This window comes from Vipera berus (genome assembly GCF_964194415.1).
Source record: "Vipera berus genome assembly, chromosome: 6".
Taxonomy (NCBI): Eukaryota; Metazoa; Chordata; class Lepidosauria; order Squamata; family Viperidae; genus Vipera; species Vipera berus.
In genome coordinates this window covers 90,066,617-90,083,596 of record NC_138208.1, presented here as the reverse complement: position 1 = coordinate 90,083,596, position 16,980 = coordinate 90,066,617, and the positions used below count along the sequence as shown (strand labels likewise).

The following is a 16,980-nucleotide window of genomic DNA, read 5'->3' as shown; positions in this document are numbered from 1 at the left end:
GCCCGAAGGCAGGACAAGAAGCAACAGGGCGCTCCAACACTTGGAACTTTTTAAGAAGAGACTGGACATTTGTCTGAAATGATATAGGGTCTCCTGCTTGGGCTAGAAAACCTGCAAGGTCCCTTCCAACACTGACATTCCATTATTCTCTTCATGGGATAATCAGCTTAACAACCAGCACAACATACGACCGTAATTCCCGGTTCAATTACAGCCATAAACTGAGGACTACCTGCACGATGCCAGAAATAGGCCGTGGGAGGACACGCCGATTCTACATCACCTCTTAGAGCAGGGGTCTCGGACCTTGGCCGCTTTACGACTTGGGGACTTCAACTCAATTCCCAAGGAATTCTGGGAGTTGAAGTCCCGAAGTCGTAAAGTGGCCAAGGTCCGAGACCCCTGTCTTCAAGAGTGTTCTCCTGTGATGGCTACGAAGTGAAAGATACCATCCCCAACGCACTCCGAAGACGACGTTCAAAATCGGCTTCCTTTATTTCATGCTCTGTCTCAAGATCGGGGGCGGTTCTCAGGGTGTGTGTGTGTGTGTGTGTGTGTGTGTGTGTGTTTGCCTGCAGCAGGGGCCGCACGACAAAGGCTGAGGTAGCTACAGTGAAACGGCAGCACGTCCCTAATCCGTGTTAAAAATCGTCAGCACACTTGTCCGTTGGAGGCATCCGCATTGCTGCTTTGCTGCACCGAAACTCTCTTCGTTGGTCACCAGGAGTGGGCCAGCGTCTTTGGCTGCTCCTACAGCTTTTCCATACAGGAAGGACTCCCGAGAGGCTCAAGAGCTGGAAAAGGTCAATGGCTGCCTTGGAGACAAATCTAAAAGGGTGCTAATTAAAGTCTGTCCTAAGCACCTCCCGACCAGACAGTCATTGCTCGGACAGAAGCGCTTGCGGGAAGCGACTGCTACGCCAGGAGGCAGGAATAGGGAAGCCCAGCGTCGTGTCAGCTCAGCAGCCAGCAGGAGAAGGGGCAAAATAATACACTGCCAGGAGGATAAAATAGACCGTCACCAGCACGGTACCTGGGTGGGAGAGAGACAACAGCATGGATAATTTACGGGAGATGAGTAGCCCCCTCCTCAGTATCTCAAGGACGTTTAGCAACAGCACTTACATACTGCTTCACACTGCTTGACAGTCCTCTTTAAACGGTTCACAGAGTCAGCCCGTTGCCCCCCAACAATTTGGGTCCCCATTTTACCAACCTGGGAAGGACGGAAGGCTGTGAGTCAACCTTGAAATGGTCAGGATCAAACTGCTGGCAGCGGGTAGATTGCTTGCAATACTGCATTCTAACCACTATGCCACCACAGCTCCTTCCTTCCTTCCTTCCTTCCTTCCTTCCTTCCTTCCTTCCTTCCTTCCTTCCTTCCTTCCTTCCTTCCTTCCTTCCTTCCTCTCCCTTCTAGCACTGATGATGTTCCCTAGTTGGGTCATGAAACGTCTGCAAGAAAACCACCAAGCTCAGAGAGCACCAGGGACCCCACAGTTCCTTCCTTCCTTCCTTCCTTCCTTCCTTCCTTCCTTCCTTCCTTCCTTCCTTCCTTCCTTCCTCCCTCCCTCCCTCCCTCCCTCCCTCCCTCCCTCCCCTTTTTATCAATAGCACTTACAACCCATTCTGAGTGGTTTACAGAATCAGCCTGTTGCCCCGCTCCCCAAATAATCTGGGTCCTCAATTTACAGACTATGGAAGGCTGATCCATCTTGAGCCGGTCAGGATCAAACTCCAGGCTGTGAGCAGACTTTGCCTGCAATACTGCATTCTAGCCACTGCGCCACCACGGCCCTTCCTTCCTTCCTTCCTTCCTTCCTTCCTTCCTTCCTTCCTTCCTTCCTTCCTTCCTTCCTTCCTAGCAATAGTGCTTAGACTTATGTACCGCTCCACAGTGCTTTACAGCCCTCTCTCAGCGGTTTACAGACTCTCCCTTTTACCACTGATGGTGTTCCCTACTTGGGTCATCAAACATCTGCAAGAAAACCACCAAGCTCAGAGACCACCAAGGACCCTGCAGTCCTTTTCTTCCTCCTCCTCCCTTTCTGGAAAAGTTCTCACCTTGGAAGTAATCACACTTGCCATCCATGAAGATGTAATTCATGAGGACCACACTGAACATGCTGGCGTAGACGTGGAGGTCGCTGAAGACCAGGATGAAGTCGGTGGGCTGCTCCAAAGGAAAGGAACAAATCAATCTGCAGGCAGCCCCAAGGACTGAGGGCTGAAATCCAGTGGCTGCCTTTCCTTTTACAATATTTTTAAATTAAAGTTGGCAAACTTTAATAAGACAAACTAAGAAAATATAAAAAGCACAGGTAGTCCTCAACTTACGATCATTCAGCCGACATTTAAAATTATGATGATGCTGAACGAAGGGACACAGGACTCCCCCACCACCTAAACGTATCGCCGTGCCCCTCCCCCAGTCATGAATGTCATGTTTCCGATAGATGAAACTCTTCAAAAGAACTTCGAGGCATTGTTTTCCTTTTATTCGAGTAGCAGAATATCGGCACTGCATAATCGAAGCCAAAAACTGAATTCCCGTCCCCTGGGCACCTGGTATCAAAGCACAATTCCCTCCTCCAATTAACAGTCATAAATCACACACCACAATTAGCTTGAAGCGCGGGCTTCCTCTCCAGCTCGCCAATTCTTTATCAGCTCTGGTCTCAGTAACCTTGATTCTCACACTACGTTTAGTGTTGTTATGTGTAGCTGGACTCTCATTCATATCCCCCCCCCAGCATCATCTAACTCTAAAAGCAAAAGGGAAAAGATGGCTACATTTCTATCTGTTATCAATGCGTTGACAATGCGATTGCAATCATGTGATCGTCATTTGCAACCTTCTCTACAAGGATCTGAGCTTCTCTGAAGCCCAGGAACTGTAGAGAGGGAAGGCCTCCCTCTCTGAAAGACAGTGGATCTCTCGCAGACCCTCCCCCTCTTACTCACGTAAAACACGGTGAAGAGCACCAGGATGGGTATCTGTAACATGCAGACTTGCACCGCGATGCAGTTCCCGATCTCAATGCTTCAAAAGGAGGACACAGAGGAGGACATGGGTGAGGCACAGCTCATAGACAGTGGACAGGCTTGCTTCCCATCATCCCCTGCCACCTGAGTCCCTGCTTGGGCAAGGACATCCCCCAGCTGGATTTGTACACTTCTGGTTCCCAACCATTTCCATATTTAGCATTTTGATGGGGCATGCATTGATATCTGTGGGTAGCATAAGATCTATCTTCCCCATGAAAGGAAATCTGTAAGGTGGGTTGGGCTGAGAGTCAGTGACAGCCTTAACAACAGCCAGGGAGCTGCTGTGGCTTATGGGGAATTTGAACCCATTACTTGACGGACCGTCTCCCAAGTTAGAGCTACCCAACCCACCAGAAGTGGTGAGGTAGGGGATGTTACAAGTCCCTTTTCTTAAGGAGGTCCATCTGGTGGACCAAGAAGGGCCTTCTCCGTGGTGGCTCCCTCCCTATGAAACATCATCCCTGCAGAGACAAAATTGACACTGCGCTTTACACTCTTCCGAAAAGCCACATTTGGAATTCTGCATCCAGTTTTGGTCACCACGATATAAAAAAAAAGATGTTGAGGCTCTAGAAAGAGTGCAGAGAAGAGCAACAAAGATGATCAGGGGGCTGGAGGCTAAAACATACGAAGAACGGTTGCACAAATTGGGTATGGCTAGTTTAATGAAAAGCACATTGGTTTGTGCTTCTTAGATTGTAAGCCGCCCTGTCTTCGGAGAAGGGCGGGATATAAATGGGATTAAAATAAAATAAATAATGAAAAGAAGGACTAGGGGGGACATGATAGCAGTCTTCCAGTATCTGAGGGGCTGCCCCAGAGAAGAGGGAGTCAAGCTATTCTCCAAAGAGCCTGAAGGCGGGACAAGAAGCAACGGATGGACACACATCAAGGAGAGAAGCAACTTGGAATTAAGGAGAAACAACTTCCTAACAGTGAGAAAAATTAATCAGTGGAACAGCTTGCCTACAGAAGCTGTGGGTGCTCCAACACCGGAAGTCTTGTAAGAAGAGATTGGACAACCATTTGGTGGAAATTGTAGACAGTCCCCTGCTTGAGCATGGGGTTGGACTAGAAGACCTCCAAGGTCCCTTCCAACTCTGTTATTCTGGCCCCAAACACCTGGTTTTGCATCAGGCCTGGGGACACCAGGGAGATAGGAGCCTATCAAGTGGCTAGTTTGAATGTTATCACTGGTGTGGGGGGTTTATTGGGGTTTGTATTGGGGTTTTATTTCTGTAAGTCACTCGGAGTCGTCATGAGTCCGTTGGGCAGCCATATCTGTCAACTGTCCAGTTGGCATTTCCAGGGGGGAAAAAACTCCTGGAAAAATGATTTTATCAAGAGCATAATACTTTACTGAAAGTTTACATTGGCACAGAAGAAGCAAACCAGCTCTGGTTTTCCCGCGCGAAGGCTTGCTTAGTCAAATGACAGACTTCCTTCACCCCCACCCAGTCAGTGTTCACATTGTCCAATAGTAGTCTTACTATTATGGAAACAGTCCTCTTCTCCTCTGAGTGGCCTTGACACTTGGTTGCCTAGACGTCACCCCTCCCACCTTTGCATTCCATTGTGAAGATATGAGCCAAAGAGAAAACGTAGGTGAAAAGGCAAATCGGTCTTGACAATATCTAATTTTCTTAATAAACCTCAGCCTCTCCATATCTATTTCTGATTGCTCACGTCTTCTCAAAGTGGCCAAGGTCGAGAAACATTGATCTAACGCAATGCCAAGAGACAGATACACTCCAAACCAAAGTGGTCTTCCAAGGGGGACATCACAAGTGTCCTTATCAGATCGGCAACCTCGTAGAAGAAGGCGCCTACCTCAAGCTGAGATTGTTCTGCAAAGCAAACTGGATTCCGTTGATCAGTTCTGGAATCTCGGGCACCATGGCCAGCACAGTCACCCCGATGAAGTACTGGAAGAACAAGGTAAGAGTTCAAGGTTAGATCCACCTTGGCATCCAGGATCAATCACTACCGTTCAACAAAAGGCTGGACAAGTGACTTTTCAGCAGACTTCACAGCACAGTTTTTCAGACAACTAACAGTAATAATGTTATCAACCAAGGAGAATGTTTGTAGCTCAGCGTGAACTGTGGGGTCCTTGGTGTTCTCTGAGCTGGGTGGTTTCCTTGCAGACGTTTCATGACCCAACTAGGTAACCTGACCAATGCTAGAAGGGAGTGGGGTTTGCAGAGAGGAGGACGACGATGACGACTGTGGAATCCTTGGTGCTCTCTGAGCTGGGTGGTTTTCTTGAAGGCATTTCATGACCCAACTAGGTAACATCATCAATGCTAGAAGGGAGAGAGATTTGTGGAGAGGAGGAGGAGGAAGAGCAGGAGGAGGAAGAGGAGGAGGAGCAGGATGACTATTGTGGGGTCCTTGGTGGTGAGCTTGGTGGTTTTCTTGCAGATGTTGCAATGATCAATGCTCTGGCATTGATGATGTTACCTAGTTGGGTCATGAAACGTCTGCAAGAAAACCACCCATCTCAGAGAGCACCAAGGACCCCACAGTCGTCGTCGTCGTCCTCCTCCTCCTCCTCCTCCTCCTCCTCCTCCTCCTCCTCCTCTTCTCCACAAACCCCACTCCCTTCTAGCACTGATGATGTTACCTAGTTGGGTCATGAAACTTGTGTAAGAAAAGAACCCAGCTCAGAGAGCACCAAGGACCCCACAGTCGTCTTCCTCCTCCTCCTCCTCCTCCTCCTCTCCACAAACCCCACTCCCTTCTGATGTTACCTAGTTGGGTCATGAAACGTCTGCCAAAAGACCACCCAGCTGAGAGAGCACCAGGGACCCCACAGGTGATCTATTTACCTGGAAACGACGAGACTCTCCCGGCAACTGGTCACTCTGACCTCCCACCAGTCGGGCACCTTCTGGAGAAGCCCCCCCGGGGACTCCCCACAGGCCCTCCCCCTCCTTACCTGAGAAACGGGGGAGTGGTTCAGAATGGGGCTGATGTGCTCGGTGGCCAGGTCGGCGCAGGCGGACATGCCTAGGGTGGCCACCAGGAGAATGACCACGGCTCTCCAGCGGGACCAGTGGACCACGGCGCTGTGATGGTGACCAGGCACTGCAAGGAAGCCGGAAAAGATTCCTCGGGCTGGGCTTGATTGCAGCTTCCCTCATCTCTGCCTCAACATGGACCACCCCCCCACCAGGAAAGGTTTACCAATAAACAGCACCCCCAAAAGTTTATTTCTGCAGTGGAGGGGAGAGCCTTTGGGGATGTTTAAGGAAGGCAGGGCCGAGGTCATAAGTGGAGCCAGGAGGAAAGTCTGACTCAAGAGGCTCAAGATGGACAAGTCACTTCAACACACCTGTGTGGCCCTGCCCCCAAAAGGTACAAGCAGTCCCTGACTTACAACGGTATGTTTAGTGACTGTTCAAAGTCACAGACTTTGGAGAAGTAAAAAGTTGTTCATCAGAATGGAATGGAAAGGAATGGAATGGAATAGAATAGAATAGTGGAATCAAATAATAGAATAGGATAGGATAGAATAGAATAGAATAGAATAGAAAATATGGAATAGAATAGAATAGAATAGAATAGAATAGAATAGAATAGAATAGAATAGAATAGAATAGAATAGAATAGAATAGAATAGAATAGAATAGAATAGAATAGAATAGAAAATATGGAATGGAATGGAATGGAATGGAATAGAATAGAATAGAATAGAATAGAATAGAATAGAATAGAATGGAATGGAATGGAATGGAATGGAATGGAATGGAATAGAAGAAGAATGGAATGGAATAGAAGAAGAATAGAATAGAATAGAATAGAATAGAATAGAATAGAATAGAATAGAATAGAATAGAATAGAATAGAATAGAATAGAATAGAATAGAATAGAAATGGAATGGAATAGAATAAAAATAGAACAGAATGGAATGGAATGGAATGGAATGGAATAGTGGAATCAAATAAGAACAGAACAGCAGAGTTGGGACCTTGGAGGTCTTCTAGTCCTGCTCAGGTTGCATGTTATTATTTTATTCTACGGCCCCAAAACAAGTCAGAAGTCAATGCTTTTCTTTTTCTCCCCCCCCTTTACCCTGCACTCTTTCCTGTTTTACTTTTCCTCCCCCTGTTTCCCCATTATTTTCATTTTTCTTTGCGTTGCTGTGTATTTCGTATTTTGATTAAACTCAATAAAAATACGGGGGGGAAAAATATTGCAATGCTAAGCCGAGGACTCCCTGGAGTTCAAGAACAATACCCCTCCTGGCACCCAGGAAATGTTGGGGGGGGGCCCTCAGCACACCTTAGAAGAAAGGGGTTGCAACGAGTGAGGAAGAGCTTAAGACAGCCAAGATAGAGGGGGTGCTCGTTTAGCGACTGGCGCCATCAAGGCCAAGACAACTTACTGGGGCAGTCGCTGATGAGGATGTCGTAGATGTGGGAGTGGGTCTTCAGGGTGAAGATGAGCCCAATGAAGTACGCGGCTGGGAGCATCAAAGACACCGTGTAGACCAGGGGCCTGCCACACAGAAAGCAATACACAGAATAACAGAACTGGAGGGGGCCTCAGAGGTCATCTAGTCCAACCCCCTGCCCAGGCAGAAGACCTGATACCATTTCAGACAAGCGGCTGTGCGGACTCTTCATGAAAGTCTCCAAGGGCTTTATATAAAAATAAAAATAAAAGAAATAATAAAAAAATAAAATAAAATAAAATATAAAATAAAATAAAATAAAAACAATAAAACTAATAAAATAAAATAAAAATAATAAATAAAATAATAAAAAAAAATATAAAATAAAATAAAAATAATAAAATATAAACTAAATACAAAATAAAATAAAATAATAAAAAAGAAATATAAAATAATAAAAGAAATAAAAAAGAAATATAAAATAATAATATAAAATATAAAATAAAAACTAAATAAAAAATAAAAAAATAATATAAAATAAAATAAAAATAATAAAATAATATAAAATAAATATAAAAGAAAAGAAAAATAATAAAATAAAATAAATATAAAATGAATAAAATAAGATATAAATAAAATAAAATAAAACAATAAAATAAAATAAATAAAAATAAAACTTCCCAGCAAGGGATACTCACTCGATATGGCTATAGTACAGAGTCCCGTTGTTCTCCATCTGCCAAGACAGAAGAGGGGGGGGGTCAGGGATGCCCAGTCAGAGGCATCTGAACGTCTGAACCTCCTTTGACCCCCAAAACAACCCAGCAGGTCTTATGCTTCTTGGCTGACTGGTTCATGCCCACTTACCTGACCTCCCGTTTAGACTACTGCAACGCTCTCTACATGGGGCTGCCCTTGAGGACCACCCGGAGGCTTCAACTGGTGCAGAATGCGGCTGCGCGAGTCGTGATGGGGGTTTCCCGATACTCCCATGTAACACCTCTGCTCCGCGAGCTGCATTGGCTTCCGGTTGCCCTCCGGGTGAGATTCAAGGTGCTGGTGATGACCTATAAAGCCCTGAATGGCTTGGGTCCGGACTATCTGAGGGAACACCTGCTGCCAGCATCAAGTTCCCTTCATCCAGTGCGCTCCCACAGGGAGGGTCTTCTCAGGATGCCGCCGGTAAAAGATTGCCGGCGGATAACACCCAGGGCGAGGGCCTTCTCTGTGGGTGCACCTGCCCTCTGGAACCAGCTGCCGGTGGAGCTTAGGACTGCCCCTGACCTACGTTCATTCCGCCAGGACCTGAAGACCTGGCTCTTTGAGCTCTCCGGCCCAGGCTGAGAATTTTTAACTGGGGTTTTTATTTTCAGGGATAATTTAATCTTTTTAATTGTCTTTTAACTTTTGTATTTTGTATTGGTGTGATTTTAAAATGCCCTGTAAACCGCCCTGAGTCCTTCGGGAAAGGGCGGTATATAAATCTAATAAAATTAAAATTAAATTAAATTAAAATTAAGACCCTCAGGGGTGTCAGGACTACAAATGCAAGCCTCCCCAGCCCAGCTGGGAACTGCCATCCCCAGGCGTTTGGGCGAAGGCGCCAAGGCTGGACCCGACTTCGGGGTCTCTGTTCTCATCCGGTGCTCAAAGGGAGCGGGCCTTGCTTGCTCGGATGTGCAAAACCCCTGGGAAGGTCGTGCTCACCAAATCGAAGTGACAGCTCTGGCAGACATAGTGCCCGGGTAGTTCCTGGGTAAAATTCTGGCATTCCCCGCAGATCAGCCTTCCGTAGACTTTGGAGAAGAGAGTTGGCGCAAACACACCTGGCAGGTAAGAGAAACTGATGGGAAACATCCACGTGTGATGCCAGACTGGAGGGCAAAACCAGCCAGATCACAGGGCAATGGCTTACCCCCCCCCTCCTCTCTCTCTCTCTCTCTCTCTCTCTCTCTCTCTATCTCTCTCTCTATATCTATGTATCTATCTATCTATCATCTATCTATCTATCATCTATCTATCTATCTATCTATCTATCTATCTATCTATCTATCTATCTATCTATCTATCTATCTATCTATCTATCTTTCATCATCCCTCTCTGTATCTGTCTGTCTGTCTCTCTCTCTGTCTCTAACCTATTTATATCTATCTATCTATCTATCTATCTATCTATCTATCTATCTATCTATCTATCTATCTATCTATCTATCTATCAACTATCTATCATATCTATCACCCAGCCAGCCAGCCAATCATCAATCTATCCATCTATCATAACTATCTATCATATCTATCTTCCATCCATCCATCCATCCATCCATCCAATCATCCATCTATCTGTCTCTGTCTGTCTGTCTATCTATCTATCTATCTATCTATCTATCTATCTATCTATCTATCTATCTATCTATCTATCATCCATCCATTCATCAATATGTATTTCAATTATTATTAGTAGTAGTTTTTCTATTAAGGATCCTTTGACACTGACCTTTTCCACCTAGAAACACATCCATTAAAGAAAGGCCGGACATGCTTTCAGCTCAAAATGTGATCTTTCAGCTCAGCATTTTGAATCTGGAATCATTTGCGCTTCCTTATCAAAATGAGGATGGGAAACGGGGTTTGGACCCCCACAGAGCTCACCTCCCACCGACAGGAAGAGGAGCGCAGAGCTGATCCCGGCCGATCGGCTGTTGAACCGTTGCTCTTGATGTCGGATGCCGCCGATCACCATGCAGAGTCCCTGTGAGAGAGAAGGAGAAGCAGATTTGACCTCCTGGGCTGGGTTGGGATCCAGCAACATCCTGCAAAGGACTCAAACTCAGATTATCTACAACCAACAGATGCCCAGCAGGATTGGAGGGAAGCTCTACCCAAAACTATGGAAATAGGAGGTGGAGAGGTTTGAATCCCACTCCTTTCTAGCATGGATGATGTTCCCTAGTTGGGTTATGAAACGTCTGCAAGAAAACAACCCAGCTCAGAGAGCATCAAGGACCCCACATCATCTTCTTCTTCTTCCTTCTTCTTCTTCTTCTTCTTCTTCTTCTTCTTCTTCTTCTTCTTCTTCTTCTTCTTCTTCTTCTTCTTCTTCTTCTTCTTCTTCCTCTTCCTCTTCCTCTTCCTCCCCCTCCTCCCCCTTCTCATGATGATCCCTAGTTGGGTTATGAAACGTCTGCAAGAAATGTCCCCAGTTGTCCTTCTTCTCCTTCTCTTCCTCCTTCTCCTCCTCCTCCTCCTCCTCCTCCTTTCATTCCTTCTCCTCCTGTCTTCCCTTTCTCTTTCTCCTTCTCCTCCTCCTCCTCTCCTCATCAATCCTCACTCTCTTCTAAAACCACCAAGCTCAGAGAGCACCTAGGGCCCTCCCCGAGCTACCAATGTTCCCTTCTGTTCTGTGTCAGCTACAGCATTCCAATCCACTTTCCGCAATCGAATCCCCAAAATGGACCGGAGGCCACATGGAAAGGAGCTCAAGGCCCAGGCTCACCGGGATGAAAAGGACGCAGCCCAGGAGAGTCCCGGTGAGGGCAGACTTGACGATCTCCTCGTAGCACTTGTTCTTCTCGCGAGCCCCCTTGATGAGGGCCGTGATGTAGAAGGTGAGTTCGGTGATGGAGCCAAAGGTGGCGTTGACCACGGCCCCCACAGCAAAGTTGCTTTGCGCCGAGATGCTGGAGGAGAAAGAGGAAGAGGGTTTCTCAGGGACAGAGTTGAGGGCCAGATCTTGAGGCTCTGCCTAGATTCCTCAAGGAAGAGAATAACAGAGTCAGAAGAGGACCTTGGAGGTCTTCTAGTAGTCCAACCCGCTGCTCAAGCAGGAGAGCCTAGACCATTTCAGACAAATCGTGCTCCAAGCTCTTCTTAAAAACTTCCAGTGTTAGAGCACCCACAACTTCTGGAGATAAGCTGCTCCTTCCTTCCTTCCTTCCTCCCTCCCTCCCCACCTCTTCCTTCTTCCCTCCCTCCCCTTCCTTCCATTCTTCCTTCCTCCCCTTCCTTCCTCCCTCTCCTTCCTTCCTTCCTCCCTCCCTCCCCACCTCTTCCTTCTTCCCTCCCTCCCTCCCCTTCCTTCCATTCTTCCTTCCTCCCCTTCCTTCCTCCCTCTCCTTCCTTCCTTCCTTTTCTTCCTCCCTCCCTCCCCACCTGTTCCTTCTTCCCTCCCCTCCCCCCTTTCCTTCCTCCCTCCCCTTCCTTCCTCCCTCCCTCCTTTCCACCCATCAGTCCATCCATCCATCCATCCATCCAACCAGTCTGTCTGTCATGTATTTTATCTATCTCAGAATTATAGAATCATAGGGCTGAAAGGGACTATCTGTCTGTCTGTCTGTCTGTCTGTCTGTCTGTCTGTCTGTCTGTCTGTCTGTCTATCTATCTATCTATCTATCTATCTATCTATCTATCTATCTATCTATCTATCTATATCTACTTATCTATGTATCTATCATCTATTTATCTTTACTTATGTATCTATCTATCAATCTATCAATCTATCAATCTATCAATCTATCTATCTATCTATCTATCTATCTATCTATCTATTATTTTTTATTTTTTATTTTTTATTTTAATTCCATTTATATCCCGCCCTTCTCCGAAGACTCAGGGCGGCTTACAAGCCTTCATTCTATGTATATGCCTGCTTATTAGGGCTTTCACACACACCCCAAGCGGCATTATTACAAAGTCAGCTTAATTGCCCCCAACAATCTGGGTCCTCATTTTTCCTACCTCGGAAGGATGGAAGGCTGAGTCAACCTTGAGCCTGGTGGGACTCGAACCTGCACAATTGCAGGCAGCTGGTGTTACTTAAGGAGGCATTAGCCCACTGCTCCACCAAGGCTCTATCTATATCTACTTATCTATGTATCTATGTATCTATCATCTATTTATCTTTACTTATCTATGTATGTATGTATGTATGTATGTATGTATGTATGTATGTATGTATGTATCTATTTATCTATCTATCTATCTATCTATCTATCTATCTATCTATCTATCTATCTCTACTTATCTATGTATCTATCATCTATTTATCTTTACTTATCTATGTATGTATGTATCTATCTATCATCTATCTATCTATCTATCTATCTATCTATCCATCCATCTATCTATCTATCATCTATCTATCATCTATCTATCTATCTATCTATCTATCTATCTATCTATCTATCCATCCATCCATCCATCTATTATCTATCTATCTATCTATCTATCTATCTATCTATCTATCTATCTATCTATCTATCTATCTATCTATCTATCTATCTATCTATCTATCTATCTATCCATCCATCCATCCATCCATCCATCCATCCATCCATCCATCCATCTATCTATCTATCTATCTATCTATCTATCTATCATCTATCTATCTATCTTCAATCAATTTTCAATCAATTTAATCAGTATAGAACTGGAAGGGATCTTAGAGGTCTTCTAGTCCAACCCACTGCTGAAGCAGACCACCTGCCTATCCCATTTCAGACAACTGGCTGTCCAGTCTCTTCTCATCAGTGACGGAGCACCCACAAGCTGTTCCACCCGTTTACTGTCCTCACTGTCAGGAAGTTCCTCCTTAGTTCGAGATTGGGAGAGGGAGAAGACGGAGGACCATCCATGTGGACAAATGTCCCTGACCTTTGACCCAAGGAGGCATTGAAGGGTCAGTCTGACATCCAGCCCTTTGGCTCAACCATTAGATAATCCGACGGCCTTGCTCTGCAAAACAGGACGCTACACAGGTAGTCCCCGACTTACGGCCACAATGGAGCCCCCAAATTTCTGCGGCCTAAGCAAGACAGTTGGTTTGAGTTTTGCCCCGTTCTACAGCCCTTTTCTCGCCGCTGCTCTTAAGTGCATCATGCAGTTGTTAAATTAGTAAGATAGTCGTTAAGTGAGTCCAGCGTTCCCCACGGACTTGGCTTGTCAGAAGGTCACAAAAGGGGAACCACATGACCCCGGGGGGGGGGCGCTGCGACCGTCATTAATACGAGTCAGTGGCCAAGAGTCTGAATTTTGATCATGTGACCCTGGGGATGCCGCAACGGTCTTCAGTCTGAAAAACGGTCGTACGCCCCATTTTTCGGTGCCGTTGTGACTTCGATGGGTCATTAAACGGACTGTTCCAAGTCGAGGACTCCCCCTGTACTAGTCACATTTATGACTGCAGCTGAGCCTAAAATTTCTGTCGCTAAGCAAGACAGTTATTAAACGAATTTTGCCCTGTTTTACAACCTTTCTTGTGACCGTCGTTAAGCAAATCGCTGCAATTTTTAAGGTTCAGTCCCGCGTGGACTTTCTGCTGGTCAGAAGGTCGCAAAAGGGGAGTCACCTGACCCCGGGGGGGGGGAACGCTGCAAACGGTCATAAATACAAGACGGTGGCCAAGCATCTGGATTTTGATCATGTGATGCTGCAACGGTTGTCTGAAAAAACAGCCCTAAGTCTCTTTTTTCAGCGCCACTGCAACTTTGAACGGACACTTAACGAACGGTTGTAAGTCGAGGACTCCCTGTACTTGGGAGCCACTTTGGAAGCCGAGGAAGAGGAGGGGAATCTTGACAAACCTGGTTAAACCTTGAGGGTTGAAGTGCTCACCTGGCAATCGCCATGCCGATGTAGTAGGAGAGAGGCATGATGGAGAGCAAGGCCAGAGTGAACTTGGTCACCGAGCCGGTGTAGTAGTTGTGTTTATCGGCGTAGCCCAAAATCAGGGTCACGATGACCAACGGGAGGAGATCTGGAGGGTCGTGGGTGAGGAAAATGCATCTGTCGTGAGGGGCATCAGGCAGAGAAGGGCCGGATGAGCTTGCAAGAGGAAGCTGAATATGTTTATGGATGTGGTTAGCTTCCTACGGGAGGTGGCTAGAAATCCATAGCTACTGACTGAATGGGGAAGTTGGAAATACATCCCAGGAGAAGAAAGAGGGGCCGTTTTGTATTGTGCGGGTCCTTGGGGTTCTCTGAGGCTGGTTGCTCTCTTGTAGAGGGAGGAGGAGGAGGAGGAGGATGACTGTGGGGTCCCTGGTGCTCTCTGAGCTTGGTGGCTTTCATGCAGATGTTTCATAACACATCTAGGTAACATCTTCACTGCTGGAAGGTTTGCAGGGAGGAGGAGGAGGAGGAGGAGGAGGAGGAGGAGGAGGAGGAGGAGGAGGAGGAGGACTGTGGGGTCCCTGGTGCTCTCTGAGCTTGGTGGCTTTCATGCAGATGTTTCATAACACATCTAGGTAACATCTTCACTGCTGGAAGGTTTGCAGGGAGGAGGAGGAGGAGGAGGAGGAGGAGGAGGATGACTGTGGGGTCCCTGGTGCTCTCTGAGCTTGGTGGCTTTCATGCAGATGTTTCATAACACATCTAGGTAACATCTTCACTGCTGGAAGGTTTGCAGGGAGGAGGAGGAGGAGGAGGAGGAGGAGGAGGAGGATTGTCGGGTCCCTGGTGCTCTGAGCTCGGTTGCTCTCTTGTAGACATTTCATAACCCACCTAGGTAACATCTTCACCTCCTCCTCCTCCTCCTCTCTGCAAACTCCACTCCCTTCTAGCACTGATGATGTTACCTAGTAGGGTCATGAAACGCCTGCAAGAAACTTACCAAGCCGAGAGAGCCGCAAGGTCCCCACAGTTCAACCCTGAGCTACAAAAATTCTCTTCTAATCGCACTTCTGTCCTGCCTGTGGGATAAGGAATCTTCCCGGGGGTTTCTATGAAGTCACCAAGAGTTGAGAACTTCTTTGAAGGACCAACATCAGGTAACCCTCCAGCGCCATTCGGGGCAAACGAAAGGAGGAAAAGAAGGGGACAAAACACGGCGAATTGGGGGAGGCTAGGCCAGTTCCTCAGATCAGGGGTCCCCAACCCCCGGTCCGTGAATCGGTACCGGTCCGCGGCACGCCAGCAACCGGTCCGCACAAACAAGCAAAGCCCCATCTGTGGGATGCAGGCAGCACACAAAACCACACCCTCTTCGGTCCGCGGAAAAACCTCTCTCCACGGAACCGGTCCCCGGTGCCCAAAAGATGGGGGATCTCTGCCTCAGATGACCTTGGTTGAGCTCCAAAGAGGTCCCAACAGCAAACATTTTGAGCATCTAGTCCTCAGGCGTCAAACCTGATTTGATGGCATCTCTTTTTAATACGACAAGAATGTCTTCTTCTGGACTTGGGTCAAAGAGAGACAAGGCTAAGGTCCTGCTCAGAAGGTCCCTCAGAGGTTGAGGCACAGAAGCTGCCCACAACTGACACCCCCCCAGGCCCCCCCAAAGGATACTGACGGCGAAGACGTTGATCCCATCCACAGCGTATTTGTAATAATACGCACAGACCGCCCGGTAACAACAAAGGACCACTTCGGCATCTAAGGGGACTTCCGTCTGGAGCAGAGAAGGAACACAAGGGAAGAATAAACCAGATTGTGCTGATTTTCGGTTCTGTGGCCAGGTAGTCCTCGATTTACGGCCGAACATTTCTGCAGCTAAGCGAGATCGTTGTTAGCAAATGAGTTTCGCCCCGTTTTATGACCTTTCTGTCCAACTGTTCTTACGTGAATCCCTGCGGTTCTTAAGTGAATAATGCGGTTGTTAAATGAATCCGGCTTCCCCATCGGCTTTGCTTGTGGGAAGGACGCAAAAGGGGATCATGGGAGATCGGGGTGCTGCAGCCGAGCGCCTGAATTTGGATCACGTGACCAGGGGGAATGCTGCAACGGTCGCTAAGTGTGAAAATAACGGTCCCAAGCCGCTTTTTGCGGCACCGTTGTGATTTCGAGCGGTCGCTAAACAGACTGTCGTAAATCGAGGGCTACCTGTCCATGGCCACCTGTAAAAACCCCAATCTCCTTCTGGCCTCCTCACCTTCCGCAGGCGATGGATATGGACACACTGGGGAGGCAGGAGTAAAATCGTGGTGACGGTTCGCAGGCTCATCTTGGCCGTGGGGATGAAGAAGACCAGAAGCCAGCAGATGAGGCAGACCAGGGCGTGGGCCAAGGCGAGGAGAGGGAAACCGGTCAGCAGCCAGAGATAGGTGCTGATGCACCTCTGGGCAGGGTGGGAAAGAGGGAGAGTTAGGGCTGAGAAGGGAGGGGGGTCCCCAGCGGGGAGAAACACACGTCTCAGGGGGAGAGGAATGTATTTTTTATGTGGATGATGATCATGATTTATCCCTGGTTGCTTGTATGCACACTGAAAGCTTCTGCACAAATTCCTTGTGTGTCCAAACACACGTGGCCAATAAAGAATATTCTATTCTATTCCATTCCATTCCATTCCATTCCATATTTTCTATTCTATTCCATTCCATATATATTCTATTCTATTCTATTCTATTCTATTCTATTCTATTCTGTTCTATTCTATTCTATTCTATTCTATTCTATTCCATATATTCCATTCCATTCCATTCCATATATTCCATTCCATATTTTCTATTCTATTCTATTCTATTCTATTCTATTCTATTCTATTCTATTCTATTCTATTCTATTCCATATATTCCATTCCATTCCATTCCATATATTCCAT

The 16,980-nt window shown here is 46.9% G+C and overlaps 1 protein-coding gene across 1 annotated transcript in view; it reads right to left on the bottom strand.

Annotated features, from left to right (window-relative positions):
* Window positions 1-491: 491 nt before the first annotated feature.
* Window positions 492-16,980, bottom strand: part of LOC308669802 (uncharacterized protein) — a gene marked incomplete at its 5' end in the record, with an annotated part of 35,505 nt that continues 19,016 nt past the window's right edge. Inside the window, 13 exons of the mRNA XM_081330679.1 lie at window positions 492-1,033; window positions 2,065-2,173; window positions 2,965-3,043; window positions 4,879-4,973; window positions 5,990-6,138; window positions 7,440-7,552; window positions 8,147-8,184; window positions 9,156-9,274; window positions 10,098-10,197; window positions 10,942-11,125; window positions 14,058-14,199; window positions 15,729-15,831; window positions 16,312-16,497. Coding sequence (XP_081186805.1) covers window positions 960-1,033; window positions 2,065-2,173; window positions 2,965-3,043; window positions 4,879-4,973; window positions 5,990-6,138; window positions 7,440-7,552; window positions 8,147-8,184; window positions 9,156-9,274; window positions 10,098-10,197; window positions 10,942-11,125; window positions 14,058-14,199; window positions 15,729-15,831; window positions 16,312-16,497 — 1,491 coding nt within the window. The 3' untranslated portion in view covers window positions 492-959. The remainder of the gene's footprint in view (window positions 1,034-2,064; window positions 2,174-2,964; window positions 3,044-4,878; window positions 4,974-5,989; window positions 6,139-7,439; window positions 7,553-8,146; window positions 8,185-9,155; window positions 9,275-10,097; window positions 10,198-10,941; window positions 11,126-14,057; window positions 14,200-15,728; window positions 15,832-16,311; window positions 16,498-16,980) is intronic.